Source organism: Dreissena polymorpha, chromosome 5 (genome assembly GCF_020536995.1).
Source record: "Dreissena polymorpha isolate Duluth1 chromosome 5, UMN_Dpol_1.0, whole genome shotgun sequence".
NCBI classification, from domain to species: domain Eukaryota; kingdom Metazoa; phylum Mollusca; class Bivalvia; order Myida; family Dreissenidae; genus Dreissena; species Dreissena polymorpha.
Genome location: NC_068359.1, coordinates 80,206,375 through 80,218,774, shown reverse-complemented (window position 1 = coordinate 80,218,774; position 12,400 = coordinate 80,206,375). Strand labels below are relative to the sequence as shown.

Below are 12,400 nucleotides of genomic sequence, written 5' to 3'. Positions count from 1 at the left end.
TGACAAACTATAGACTGCACAATGACAACTACACATGAGCTTATTTTCACCAACCCATAATTAGAGTAAAATATCTTCTTAGACTCAATAAAAATATCTTAGAAATTGCATAAATACACGCTTTTTTTTTAAATTTAACCAAGTATCCTAGCTTTTTACCCCAAGTGACTCACTGTTGTGCTTGGCCAAGATATAATTGGGAATTATCTTCTAACAAAATTTCAAGCAATTTTAGCAATAGATTTGGCTGCTAGTGTGTTCACATGGCAAATATTGACAAAAAAGGACTGACAAATGGCAACCACAAAAGCATTGTACTCAAGTGACCTAAAAAACGCCAGGGGCTGAAATATGCCGTGCGCCTTTTACATTTTGTATGTGTCTTAATTGTGTCTTAATGGCCCACTGTCTGGATGTTGATTATTTGTTGCAAGAATCCCAAAGATGCAGTCCAGGATGAACACTGTAGGAGGCTTGTTCTGGGAAAACTTGGATAACTGCATTTGCGTTAAATGTCATCACTGGAAGACAATTTCCACTTTTATGTAATTTTCGGTTCAAAGGAAGTCTTTTTTTAAACACAAATCGATTGTAGGCGTAAAGTGTTATGCAGACTTCACAGATTAATCTGTGACAACTTTTTACGCAAGTACATCAAGGTCAGTTTTCACAGATGAGGCATGAACAATCACACCAAAGGAACTACAGAAGGACAGGTGCGTCAGCTGAAGGTACCTGAGAGTCATGGTTGGGGAAATCTCCGACCTGGCGCAACTCAAACCGTGTCAGACCTGTTGCTCCACTGAGAGTGCCATCTCTCCTGCAATATGCAATATAATAATATGAGCTGTGCTCTGAGATAATGAGGCTAAATACATGTGCATGAAGTGTTGTTCCAGATGAGCCTGTGCAGTTTGCACAGTCTAATCAGGGACAAAACTTTCCGCCTAGACTGGATTTTTGTATAGGAGACAGACTTTATTAAATAGAAATTTCCATAAAAGTGGAAAATAGAAATTTCCACAAAAGTGGAAATTGTTGTCACTGATTAGCCAGTGCTGACTGCACAAGCCAATCTGGAACAACACTGTATGCACAGGGATTAAGTCCAGCCAGTGCTGACTGAACAAGCCAATCTGGAACAACACTGTATGCACAGGGATTAAGTCCAGCCAGTGCTGACTGCACAAGCCAATCTGGAACAACACTGTATGCACAGGGATTAAGTCCAGCCAGTGCTGACTGAACAAGCCAATTTGGAACAACACTGTAGGCACAGGATTAAGTCCAGCCAGTGCTGACTGAACAAGCCAATCTGGAACAACACTGTATGCACAGGGATTAAGTCCAGCCAGTGCTGACTGAACAAGCCAATCTGGAACAACACTGTATGCACAGGGATTAAGTCCAGCCAGTGCTGACTGAACAAGCCAATCTGGAACAACACTGTATGCACAGGGATTAAGTCCAGCCAGTGCTGACTGAACAAGCCAATTTGGAACAACACTGTATGCACAGGGATTAAGTCCAGCCAGTGCTGACTGAACAAGCCAATCTGGAACAACACTGTATGCACAGGGATTAAGTCCAGCCAGTGCTGACTGCACAAGCCAATCTGGAACAACACTGTATGCACAGGGATTAAGTCCAGCCAGTGCTGACTGAACAAGCCAATCTGGAACAACACTGTATGCACAGGGATTAAGCCCTGTGTTACCAGACAGAGCCTCCAGTAATAAAGAACACATCAATATGCAACACAACAATATTTAACATGGCAATACCCAACATTGCTAAACTAGATGAACTGTGCTTTGACAAGGGCTACTTTCTATTTTATATTAACAATAATACCAAGTTTTATGATCATATCTTGTATACTTTCAATAGTAATTGCATTATTTAGAATTAATCTATTTTTAGTAACAGCCACTGACTTCTGGCGGAAGGGACAGACAAACAGCCAAATTGTATACCGAGATTCATGACCATATATTATTAAGTATTTTTAAGTTTTACAATTGATGAATTTTGTTTCTATTTCTGTATGTAACAGTGACCTTTTAAATTCAACTTTCACCTTGTAAATTAATCCGTATATGTGTACTAAGTACCATCCATGCATCAGTAAAATTCAGTAATTTTTTAGAAGTCGCAAATCATGTTTTGTGGACAGATGGTCTGAAACCCCCTAAAATGTTGTAATGGATAAACAGAAAGACACACGGCATGATGGACCAAGGGTAAAACTTTAGTTCATTGTCTCCTAATAAACCCCCGTCTTGTCAGTCATGACAAATACAGCTACTCTCGCATATCAAACCACAAGCAAAAAATTGTAATAGTGCTGTAATATACATTTTATGTAAAAAAACTAATAAGAGACCTTGAAACTGCAAGAAAACAGGTTTTTAATGTTTAAGTGATTAATTTAATTTAAATAATTGTGCAATCCCATGCTTAGCCGGAATGTTACCTACCTACAAAAAAAAATGTCAACCCAAATCTTCCATCCAAACAAGTTATTGATCAGAAAACATCTGTTTACCGTTTTAAGATGAGTCACTGAGACAATGACCAAACCAAACTGGCCCCATGAACGCTCAAGCAAAGTCTTTATGTCTGACATTTTTTGGAGCAAAGTTACATTGTCTGTCTGCAGGCCGATACTCATGGATTATGCACACCAAAATATCCTTACCTTAAAGGCTCAATACTGATGACCTTGAGCGTTTTAGATGCCACAGCCAGCAAGTGATAGGAGCGCCCCAGATTGGGGGCAAACGCCACGTCATGAACTGCATCTGTTACCATGGCAATTGTTTCCACTTTGTTCCACTTCCTACAAAATATTGAAGAAAACAGTTGGTGTAGCAGCTTAACAGAGTTGCAGAAATAGGTTTCCATACAAAGAGTTAATAAATGAGTAACTGAAAACTTATAGAAAATCTATTATTAAGATTTTAACACAAAAATCACTATACAAGTATCAACGTATCATTCCTTAAACTTAGCATTAACCCAAAGGTAAAACATGATACCGTTTTTTTGAGCCCTGTTCTATGATAACTTGGCTTAATGCTGTGCATAAAGTGTCATTTAAAACAAGAGGGCCTGAAAGGCCCAAGGTATCCCCCGCAACATATGCTTTGTTTGAGGATGGGTGCAAATTGGACGGATGAACATAATGATAGATGGACGGACGGAGGACAATAACACAAAACTAAGACAAAGGAAGGTTCTTAAAAGATATGGCTCCGGACACAAAAGTGCCGGACGGACGGACGGACAGCCGGACGGACGGACAACGCCAAAACAATATAGCCGCGGGAATATATTCATACCAAGTTTCAAAGAAATCCGCCAAAGCGCTTCCAAGATATGGCTCCGGACACAAAAATGCCTATAGTAAAAAGCATTTTTTCAAGATACAAAGGGCCATAAGTCTGTTTTTAACAGATGGTGTACAATGCCATTTGGCGTGCATCATCCTCTTATGCATATATATACTCATACCAAGTTTAAATGAAATCCGCCAAAGCACTTCCAAGATATGGCTCCGGACACAAAAGTGCCTATAGTAAAAAGCATTTTTTTCAAGATACAAAGGGCCATAAGTCTGTTTTTAACAGATGGTGTACAATGCCATTTGGCGTGCATCATCCTCTTATGCATATATATACTCATACCAAGTTTCAATGAAATCCGCCAAAGAACTTCCAAGATATGGCTCCGGACACTAAAAAGCATTTTTTCAAGATACAAAGGGTCATAAGTCTGTTTTTAACAGATGGTGTACAATGCCATTTGGCGTGCATCATCCTCTTATGCATATATATACTCATACCAAGTTTAAATGAAATCCACCGAAGAACTTCCAAGATATGGCTCCGGACACAAAAGTGCCGGACGGACAGCCGGACGGACGGACAACGCCAAAACAATATCCCTCCACCTCTGGCGGGGGATAATAAGCCCGTGAAGTCCACACAGGGTTATCAGGGAGGACACTTTATTCCTACAATTGATTAACGTGTAAAAAAATCCTTCTTTTAAACCAAAATTTACATAAAAACAGATAGAATCATCCATGATTAGCCTGTGTGGACTGCACAGGCTAATCTAGGAGGACAATTTATGCATTAAGCCCAGTTTTCCCTGAATGTGACTGATTTGTGCTGACCTATTGGCATCGTTGTATTCGTAGATCTGCACCTTGCCCCCAGCAGATGGATTGGGATCATCACTTCCTACAGCAAGCATGGCTGGGTGACGACTGAAAGTACAAAATGGGCATAATTCTGCTAGATTGCAGATCAGAGTTATGGGCCTTGGTGATCAACCTTTCATGATGATTCAAAACACATTTTTCGAGCTTTAATCAAATATCTGAAAGAGATATGTACTTGTTGCACGGACTCTTCAATCAGAATTTCAACAAACCTTCAAATGTTAAAGAACCTGCTGAAATATGTTAACAATTATAGGTCAGTGAATGCTCATTAAGATGCTAAACACATTATTTAACATTGTATTTAAATACTTGTAGTAAATATAGAGACATGGAGTAGTTTCAAACAAACCTCACCCATATTTTTCTAATAAAAAGGGGCATAATTCAGCTAAATTGCAGGTAAAAGTGATGGAACTTGGCAGTGACCTAACAAAATAGCCCAAACACATGTGTAAAGCTAAATTTTAAATACCTGTTAAAGTAACAGCGATGTGGAGATTTTGCACATTTACAAAGTAAATAAATGTGCATCCTGCTAAAAGGCAGATCTAATCTACAGGTATTGGTCAGAAATATTTAAAAAGAGTCTGAACACATATGTTAAGGTTAATAATAATATGTGTGGTAGACATATTAAAGATATATAGTTGTTATACGCAAAAGTTAACATGAATTTCCGGACAGAACATGTGTTTCGCACAGCCTTGTCAGCAGATACACTGTCCACAAGGAAAGTCTCTCAAGGTGTCCTGGTCCCATTAGCAAACATTATGACGCCCCACAGTGTTTTTTTCCTTTCAAATTTGCGGCCTGTAAAAGGACCCATTCCCAATGGAAAAAGTATATATTTTTCCCAGTGACCAAAAAATTTCCCAATTTCCCAAAGGTTTCCAAAACAATATATTTTTTTTAATAAGTCTTAACATTTAGTTCTTCTCACATCAAGCTCTATAGGTTAAACCTTAGTCAATGTAATATTGAAATCCCTTTCCTTCTCAATTTTAAAGCATTTGTTAGCCAAACAACAATACTTAATTCCCAAATCAAAACTATGTGATTTTTCCCAATCCAAAGGGACCTGAGACCCATTCCCAAACTGGTGAAATAACACTGCCTCATCATAGCAGACTGATACAGAGATAGCTTTTCAGAAATGCTCAAAGGCCCATTTTTGCACAACACTGACAAATGATACATTCGAAAGGTCTGCCAGTCCCTGCCTACCGAGATGTGTTCCAAGAGAGGCAGCTACACTTGAGTTTACAGGAGATCTCATGCTGTAGGGACCACTGGCTGAGGTTCATCACATCAGGGGCCTCGTAGACCCGCACTATCCCGTCTGTGGAACATGTAGCCTGGAATTTAGGGAACCTTTATTACCTTGTTAAACAGCTATTTAAATAACTAAAATATACACAAACTAATGATGTTGAGCTTTTATTGCATATTTTCATTTACTTTTGTATACTTAAGCATATAATGAAAAGAACATTTATTGTATCTGTCAAATTTTTGAATATTTATGTTATTAGTGGTTAAAGTTTTTTCAGAAAAAGTACATTTTCATGACTGGCGTAAATATTTGTTTAACCGCTTGTGAAATAATATTCGATTATACACAAAAATCCACAAATATCTTCTATCTATCCACTTGTAAAAGAAGATTAACAGTTGTAAATCATAGAGCAGTGTGACCTCCCTTTGTTGTCATTTGGAGTGTTCTTCCAAGCATTCTAGGTAGTAAAGCTGTGGTCATCATAGTGGTCATATGTGCCCACTTACTATGAAGAAATAAACATTAAAGCAAAAGTATTTAATAGAAAGCTTGATGGGTATTGCTTAAGTATTGGTAATAAAACAATTACCACTTACAAGTAGAAATCCCAGATGTTTGGGTGCAAACTTGACGTCAGTCACTGCAGTCCTGCTGTCCACAAGACTGGCTCGCTTGATCCACGCATGGTGCTCACCCTCTGCAAGGTTTTCTCCCATCATCTCTTCCCAGATGGCAGCTGTCCGGTCAAACGAGCACGTAGCTACCACCTGGCCAAACTCTGGATGTGCCCAGGTCACCCTCCAGACCGACCCACTGTGGACCTGGCACAGCATTCAGCATAGCATCTTAACTTCATCTTATATTTCAAATGGGTTCTTAAATATTTTCAATATTTATATTTACATGACATCATATATGATCTCAAATTAGCCACGCTCCGGGAAAACTGGACTTATGCATGTGTGTAAATTGACATGCCAGATTAGCCGATGCAATCCACACAGGCTTATCAAAGACGACACCTCCGCTTGTATGGTACTTTAAACGAAGGCTCATCTTTGCGAAAAAATCTAGTGGAGATGGAAAGTGCCATCCATGAATAGCCTGTGCAGACTGTATAGGCCAGGGTTTTTATGGGACACGATATTCTGCATCAAATACGCATAAAATGCCAGTCAGGACCCGTCATATTTGTTAATCTGCGTCCCATGGGACGCAAAATCATTTTGATGTATTGGTTCTCGTAATATCAACAAGAAACTCTGAAAGACAACTGCAGTGCATAATTTTCTAGAAGGATGTACGAGTTGTCTCGCTTGTTGATTTATTGAACAATCGTGTTATTGCGCACCTGCTGTTGCTAGTTGCAAAGTCCCGAATTGAGATTACATTGCATAAATGTGAGCTATTTATGCCACTTTGAAAGAAAAGCTTACTGAGGTTACAATAGCTTATTATCTGGCAAGCAAGATTAACCTATAAAAATAAACACAATCTTTAATTGTACAGGCGTGTGTTAAATCTCGGCTATTGTTTACGTAAATAATCGATTACTATACTTTTAACTAATTGACACAGCCAGCATATTTATTGGGACCCCCATTTTTATTGACAGGACCCCTGAAAATTATTTACTTCAACTCATGCATTAAGCTGAAATTTTCCCAGAGCAGAGCTTGAATATTTTGCCTTTAAAGTCAAACAACAACACTTATTTCCAAATTTTAGTAAAAATGCTGCAACTTATCCCAATCCAAAGGGACCCGGCCCCATTCCCAAAATGTGAAAAAAACACACTGGCATGTGCATACAGTATTGTGCTCGATAAGCCTGTATAGTCTGCATACGCTAATAACAAGAGGGCCCAAAGTCGCTCACCTGAGATTCAAAGGAACTGACCCTTTTCTGTTCAGCCCAAGATGTCATTAGAACAAAATGTTCTTACCAACTTTCATGACTCGTGAACACCCAGGCAGCCACGTTTTTCAACAGACCAGAACCATTTTCATACACATCCAAGATATCATTTAAAAAAATATACTGACAAAGATTCATGAAGATTCATAAGTCCATATAAGGAAAAATGCCCCGCCCACTGGTGGCCATGTTTTTCAAGCAACTGGAACCATTTTCGAACTTGTCCAAGATATCATTGGGACAAATCTCTTGACAAAGTTTCATGATGATCGTTCAATAAATATGGCTTCTAGAGTGTTAACAGGGTTTTACTATGGCCATATAAGGAAAAATGCCACGCCCCCTTGGCGGCCATGTTTTTCCACCAACCAGAACCATTTTCGAACTCATCCAAGATATCATTGGGACAAATCGTCTGACCAAGTTTAATGATGATCGGACAATAAATGTGGCCTCTAGAGTGCTAATAGGTTTTACTAAAGCAATATAAAGCCTTATTAGGAAAAATGCCCCGCCCCCTGGTGGCCATGTTTTTAAGCAACTGAAACCATTTTCGAACTCATCCAAGATATCATTAAGACTAATCTTCTGACCAAGTTTCATTTAGATTGGAAAATAAATGTTGCCTCTAGAGTGTTAACAAGGTTTTACTATAGCCATATAAGGAAAAATGCCCCGCTCCTTGGCGGCAATGTTTTTAACCAACTGGCATCATTTTTGAACTCGTCCAAGATATTATTGGGATGAATCTTCTGACCAAGTTTCATGAAGCTTGGACAATAAATGTAGCCTCTAGTAAGTTAACAAGATTTTACTATAGCCATATAAGAAAAAATGCCCCGTCCCTTGGCAGCCATGTTCTTCAAGCAAAAGTAACCATTTTTGAACTCATCCAAGATATCTTTGAGACCAATCTTCTGACCAAATTTCATGAAGATTGGACAATAAATGTGGCCTCTAGAGTGTTAACAAGGTTTTACAAAAGCCATATATAGCCATATTAGGAAAAATGCCCCGTCCCCTGGTGGCCATGTTTTTTAAGCAACTGAAACTATTTTCGAACACATCCAAGATATCATTGGGACAAATCTTCGAACCAAGTTTCATGAAGATTGGAAAATAAATGTGGCTTCTATAGAGTGTTAACAAGGTTCTACTACTATAGCCATATATGGAAAAATGCCCTGCCCCCTGGCGGCCATGTTTTTTAACCAACCAGCATCATTTTTGAACTCTTCCAATATATTATTGGGATGAATCTTCTGACCAAGTTTCATGAAGATAGGACAATAAATGTGGCCTGTAGAGTGTTAACAAGATTTTACTATAGCAATATAAGGAAAAATGCCCCGCCCCTTGACAGCCATGTTTTTTCAAGCAAAAGTAACCATTTTCGAACTTATCCAAGATATCATTGAGACTAATCTTCTGACCAAATTTCATGATGATTGGTTAATAAATGTGGCCTCTAGTGTTAACAAGGTTTTATTATAGCCCTATATAGCCATATAAGGATAAATGCCCCGCCCCTTGGCAGCCATGTTTTTGAAGCAAATTAAACCATTTTCTAACTCATCCAAGATATCATTGAGACCAATCTTTTGACCAAATTTCATGAAGATTCGACAATAAATGTGGCCTCTAGAGTTTTTACAAGGTTTTAACAAGGGAGTTAACTATTAGGCAGTTTGCATGTTCAGGTTATCTTTCTTTAACAGACTGTTCACATGTTTTCACTATATACATATAGAGAAAACTGCCCCACCCCCTGGGAGCCATGTTTTTCCACCCATCATGACCATTTTTGAACTTGTCCAAGATATTTATAAAATTGATGTTTAGAAAAAAAATAATGATGATTAATATTAATAGGCAAAAAATGTGACTTCTCGAGTGTTCACAAGCTTTTTTTACTGTATAAATATAAGGAAAATGACCCGCCCCCCTGGCGGCCATGCTTTTTTACAGATCCGAACCATTTTCACACTCAACAGTCCTATCCAGAAAACACATGTTTTAACCAAATTTCATGAAGATTGGACCAAAAATGTTACTTCTAGAGTGTTCACATGTTTTCACTATATACATATAGAGAAAACTGCCCCGCCCCCTGGCGGCCATGTTTTTTCACCGATCTGGACCATTTTCAAACTCATCCAAGATATCAATGAAACCAATGTTTTGACCAAGTTTCATTATGATTGGGCAAAAATTGTGACTTCCAGAGTGTTCACAACGTTTCTCTATAGCCATAAAAGGAATACAGCCCTGCCCCCTGGCAGCCATGTTTTTCAACGGACCGGAACTATTTATGAACTCAACCAACATATCATTGAGACAAACATTTTGACAAAGTTACATGAAGATTGGGCATCAAAAGTTACTTCTACAGTGTTCACAAGGTTTTTCTTTTTTTTGACCTAGTGACCTAGTTTTTGACCCAGCATGACCCAGTTTCGAACTCAGTCGAGGTATCATTAGGACAAATATTCTGACCAAGTTTCATGAAGATCAGACAATAAATGTGGCCGCTGGAGTGTTCACAAGGCAAATGTTGACGGCGCATGATGGACAAAAGGCGATCACAAAAGGTCACCATGAGCACGTTGTGCTCAAGTGAGCTAAAAAATGAAACATTCCGCCTCGACTGGATTTTTTATATAAAAGAGACTTTCTTCAAACGAAATATTCCATAAAAGTGTAAATTGCACACATGCATTAAGCCCTGTTTTCCCAGAGCGCTTATGAATTGCTACAAGATGTATACCCTCCAGCTGGCGGAGCACTTCCATTCACCATTGCTGCTGTCCTGGTCCCAGATCTACAATGAGAAAAACACAGTCCACCATCTTATTACATGGTATTTTTGAGTTGTTGACAATCTCAGTGAAAACAGGCCTTTAAGCATGTGATTAAAGCAGACTTTTCTAATGCTCTCATGGGTCTGACCGTTCTTCAATGACATACAGATAGATTTCAGATCAGTGTCGCCTGGTAGTGAAAAGTGTGCAGTCAGTCTGGGACTGACAGTCAGCATGGTTACAGAAAAGACTTCCTGCAAAACCATTTTGGACCACTATTGGATTCGCAATGAACTGCTGAATAGATCAAGAGTTTCCTTAGTAACAGAAGCCAGGAAATCTTTGTTGAAGGTTATCGTCTGCCCCCATCACATCAGGCGTCCCCCAGGGCTCTGTTCTTGGTCCCCTACTCTTTCTACTGTACACAAATCACATGCCAAGGAGAGTAGCTTACATTCCACGCCTCTTTGCAGATGACAGTCTACTGTATCAAAAGATCAGAACAACTGATGATACAGACATCCTGCAAGAGGATCAGAAATAACTGGTAGTGGGCCAGACTTGCAGATGCAATTTAAACCATCTAAATGTGAAATCATCCATGTTACCAATAAACGGCAACTAATCAAGGGGACCTACGAGCTGCATGGCGACCAACTCATCAATATCACAACTGGGAAGTACCTAGAAATCACACGAAAAACTGCTCTGGAACAGCCATGATGATGTCTCCAAAAAAGCCAACAATTTTTTCACCATTTTGGGAATGGGGCCGGGTCCTTCGAATTGGGAAAATTTGCGCATTTTGAAATTGGGAAATTAGTGTTGTTGTTGTTTTGCTAACAAATGCTTCAAATTTAGGATACAAGTGTGTCCAGTATTATATTTACTAAGGTTGATCTTATATGGATGGGAGATGAACAAAATATTGATCTAAATAAAAAATATTTTTTTTTGGGGGGGGGGGGGGGTCAGTTGGAAATTGTATGCTTCCATTTGGGAAAAATATATACTTTTTTCCATTGGGAAAGGGTCCGGTGACTGATTTTGAATGAAAAAACACACTGCGACACATACAATTTGTCCCAGGGTATTGTTTGCTTTTTGGAGACAGGCTTTTACAGACACTCCTTCCCAGCAGTCTCCACATCCACCATGAACAGCTTCAAGGAAGGCCTGGTCTCTCTGCATTCTAGACCACAAGCACAGCTTTTGTTTTGTTTTATGTATTATCTCCCAATGACATTGTACAGTCACAGTGCTTTGATGCTCCAGAGGAGCCCTGCACTTTATGGGAAAAAGACTGCACACTTTTCACCATCCGGCAATATGTAATAGTGTTTTTCCCAGGCCATTTTAGTGTGGCGAAAAGCCACGCCGCCCTCCCGGATCGCCACTCTGCCCTTTTCAAAGGCAAATTTCGCCACGCGCCCTTTTTTTCAAAGGCAAATTTCGCCACGCGCCCTTATGGATAACATCTTTATTGCCTTACGATCTAACTTGGTTTGCAAAATCAGCTTCCTTGATTGTATGTGACGCTCCGACTGTGCTTGATTTACTCGAGAGACGTCAACGTCTAATCGATTATATAAATTGAGCAGATTATATAAATTGAGCAGATTTAATCTATTACAGTGCTCGATTTATAGGTAGGTCTTACTGACTGCTCCAAAGCTTTGAATTAGTCATGCGTGAATAACCCCGTGTCAGTATCAATCGATAATGCCGAAGGCTATGTTATACCAAGCGCACTTTTCGGTAGGCAATGTGTACTCCTGCACGATAAAATCATTACTTCGGAGACTTTTGATGAAAAACTCGATGTTATTCTCGTGGCAATTGTGCATTGCATGCATTATTCAGTTATATCAAAACATATATTTTTACGCATAATTACATTTAAAATCACAAACAAATTTATTCTTTATCGTTTTCGTCTTTAAGATTATTAGATCTAATTATTGAAATAATTACTGAGACGTATACTATTTTAACAAAATGCGAATCGCATATACGATTTAACGTTGCTATGCGCACCTATTGCTTACATCATTTGACATTTTATCAACATGGCGGACTATACAGAATTAAATTTTGACTTGGCAAAAATGGCAAATAACGTTGTAAACGATCGAATTAACGATGGAGATTATACATTAAGAAGGAATTAAT

General features: G+C 38.9%; 1 protein-coding gene across 2 annotated transcripts in view; it reads right to left on the bottom strand.

Moving 5' to 3' along the window:
• LOC127881574 (nucleoporin SEH1-like) overlaps nt 1-12,400 on the bottom strand; it is a 45,606-nt gene that overhangs the window by 32,291 nt on the left and 915 nt on the right. For both annotated transcript variants that reach the window (XM_052429555.1, XM_052429554.1), the window contains exons 2-7: nt 10,195-10,248; nt 6,107-6,331; nt 5,459-5,589; nt 4,184-4,276; nt 2,702-2,842; nt 736-820 (exon numbers count right to left, since the gene is read on the bottom strand). In XM_052429555.1, coding sequence (XP_052285515.1) covers nt 736-820; nt 2,702-2,842; nt 4,184-4,276; nt 5,459-5,589; nt 6,107-6,331; nt 10,195-10,248 — 729 coding nt within the window. The remainder of the gene's footprint in view (nt 1-735; nt 821-2,701; nt 2,843-4,183; nt 4,277-5,458; nt 5,590-6,106; nt 6,332-10,194; nt 10,249-12,400) is intronic.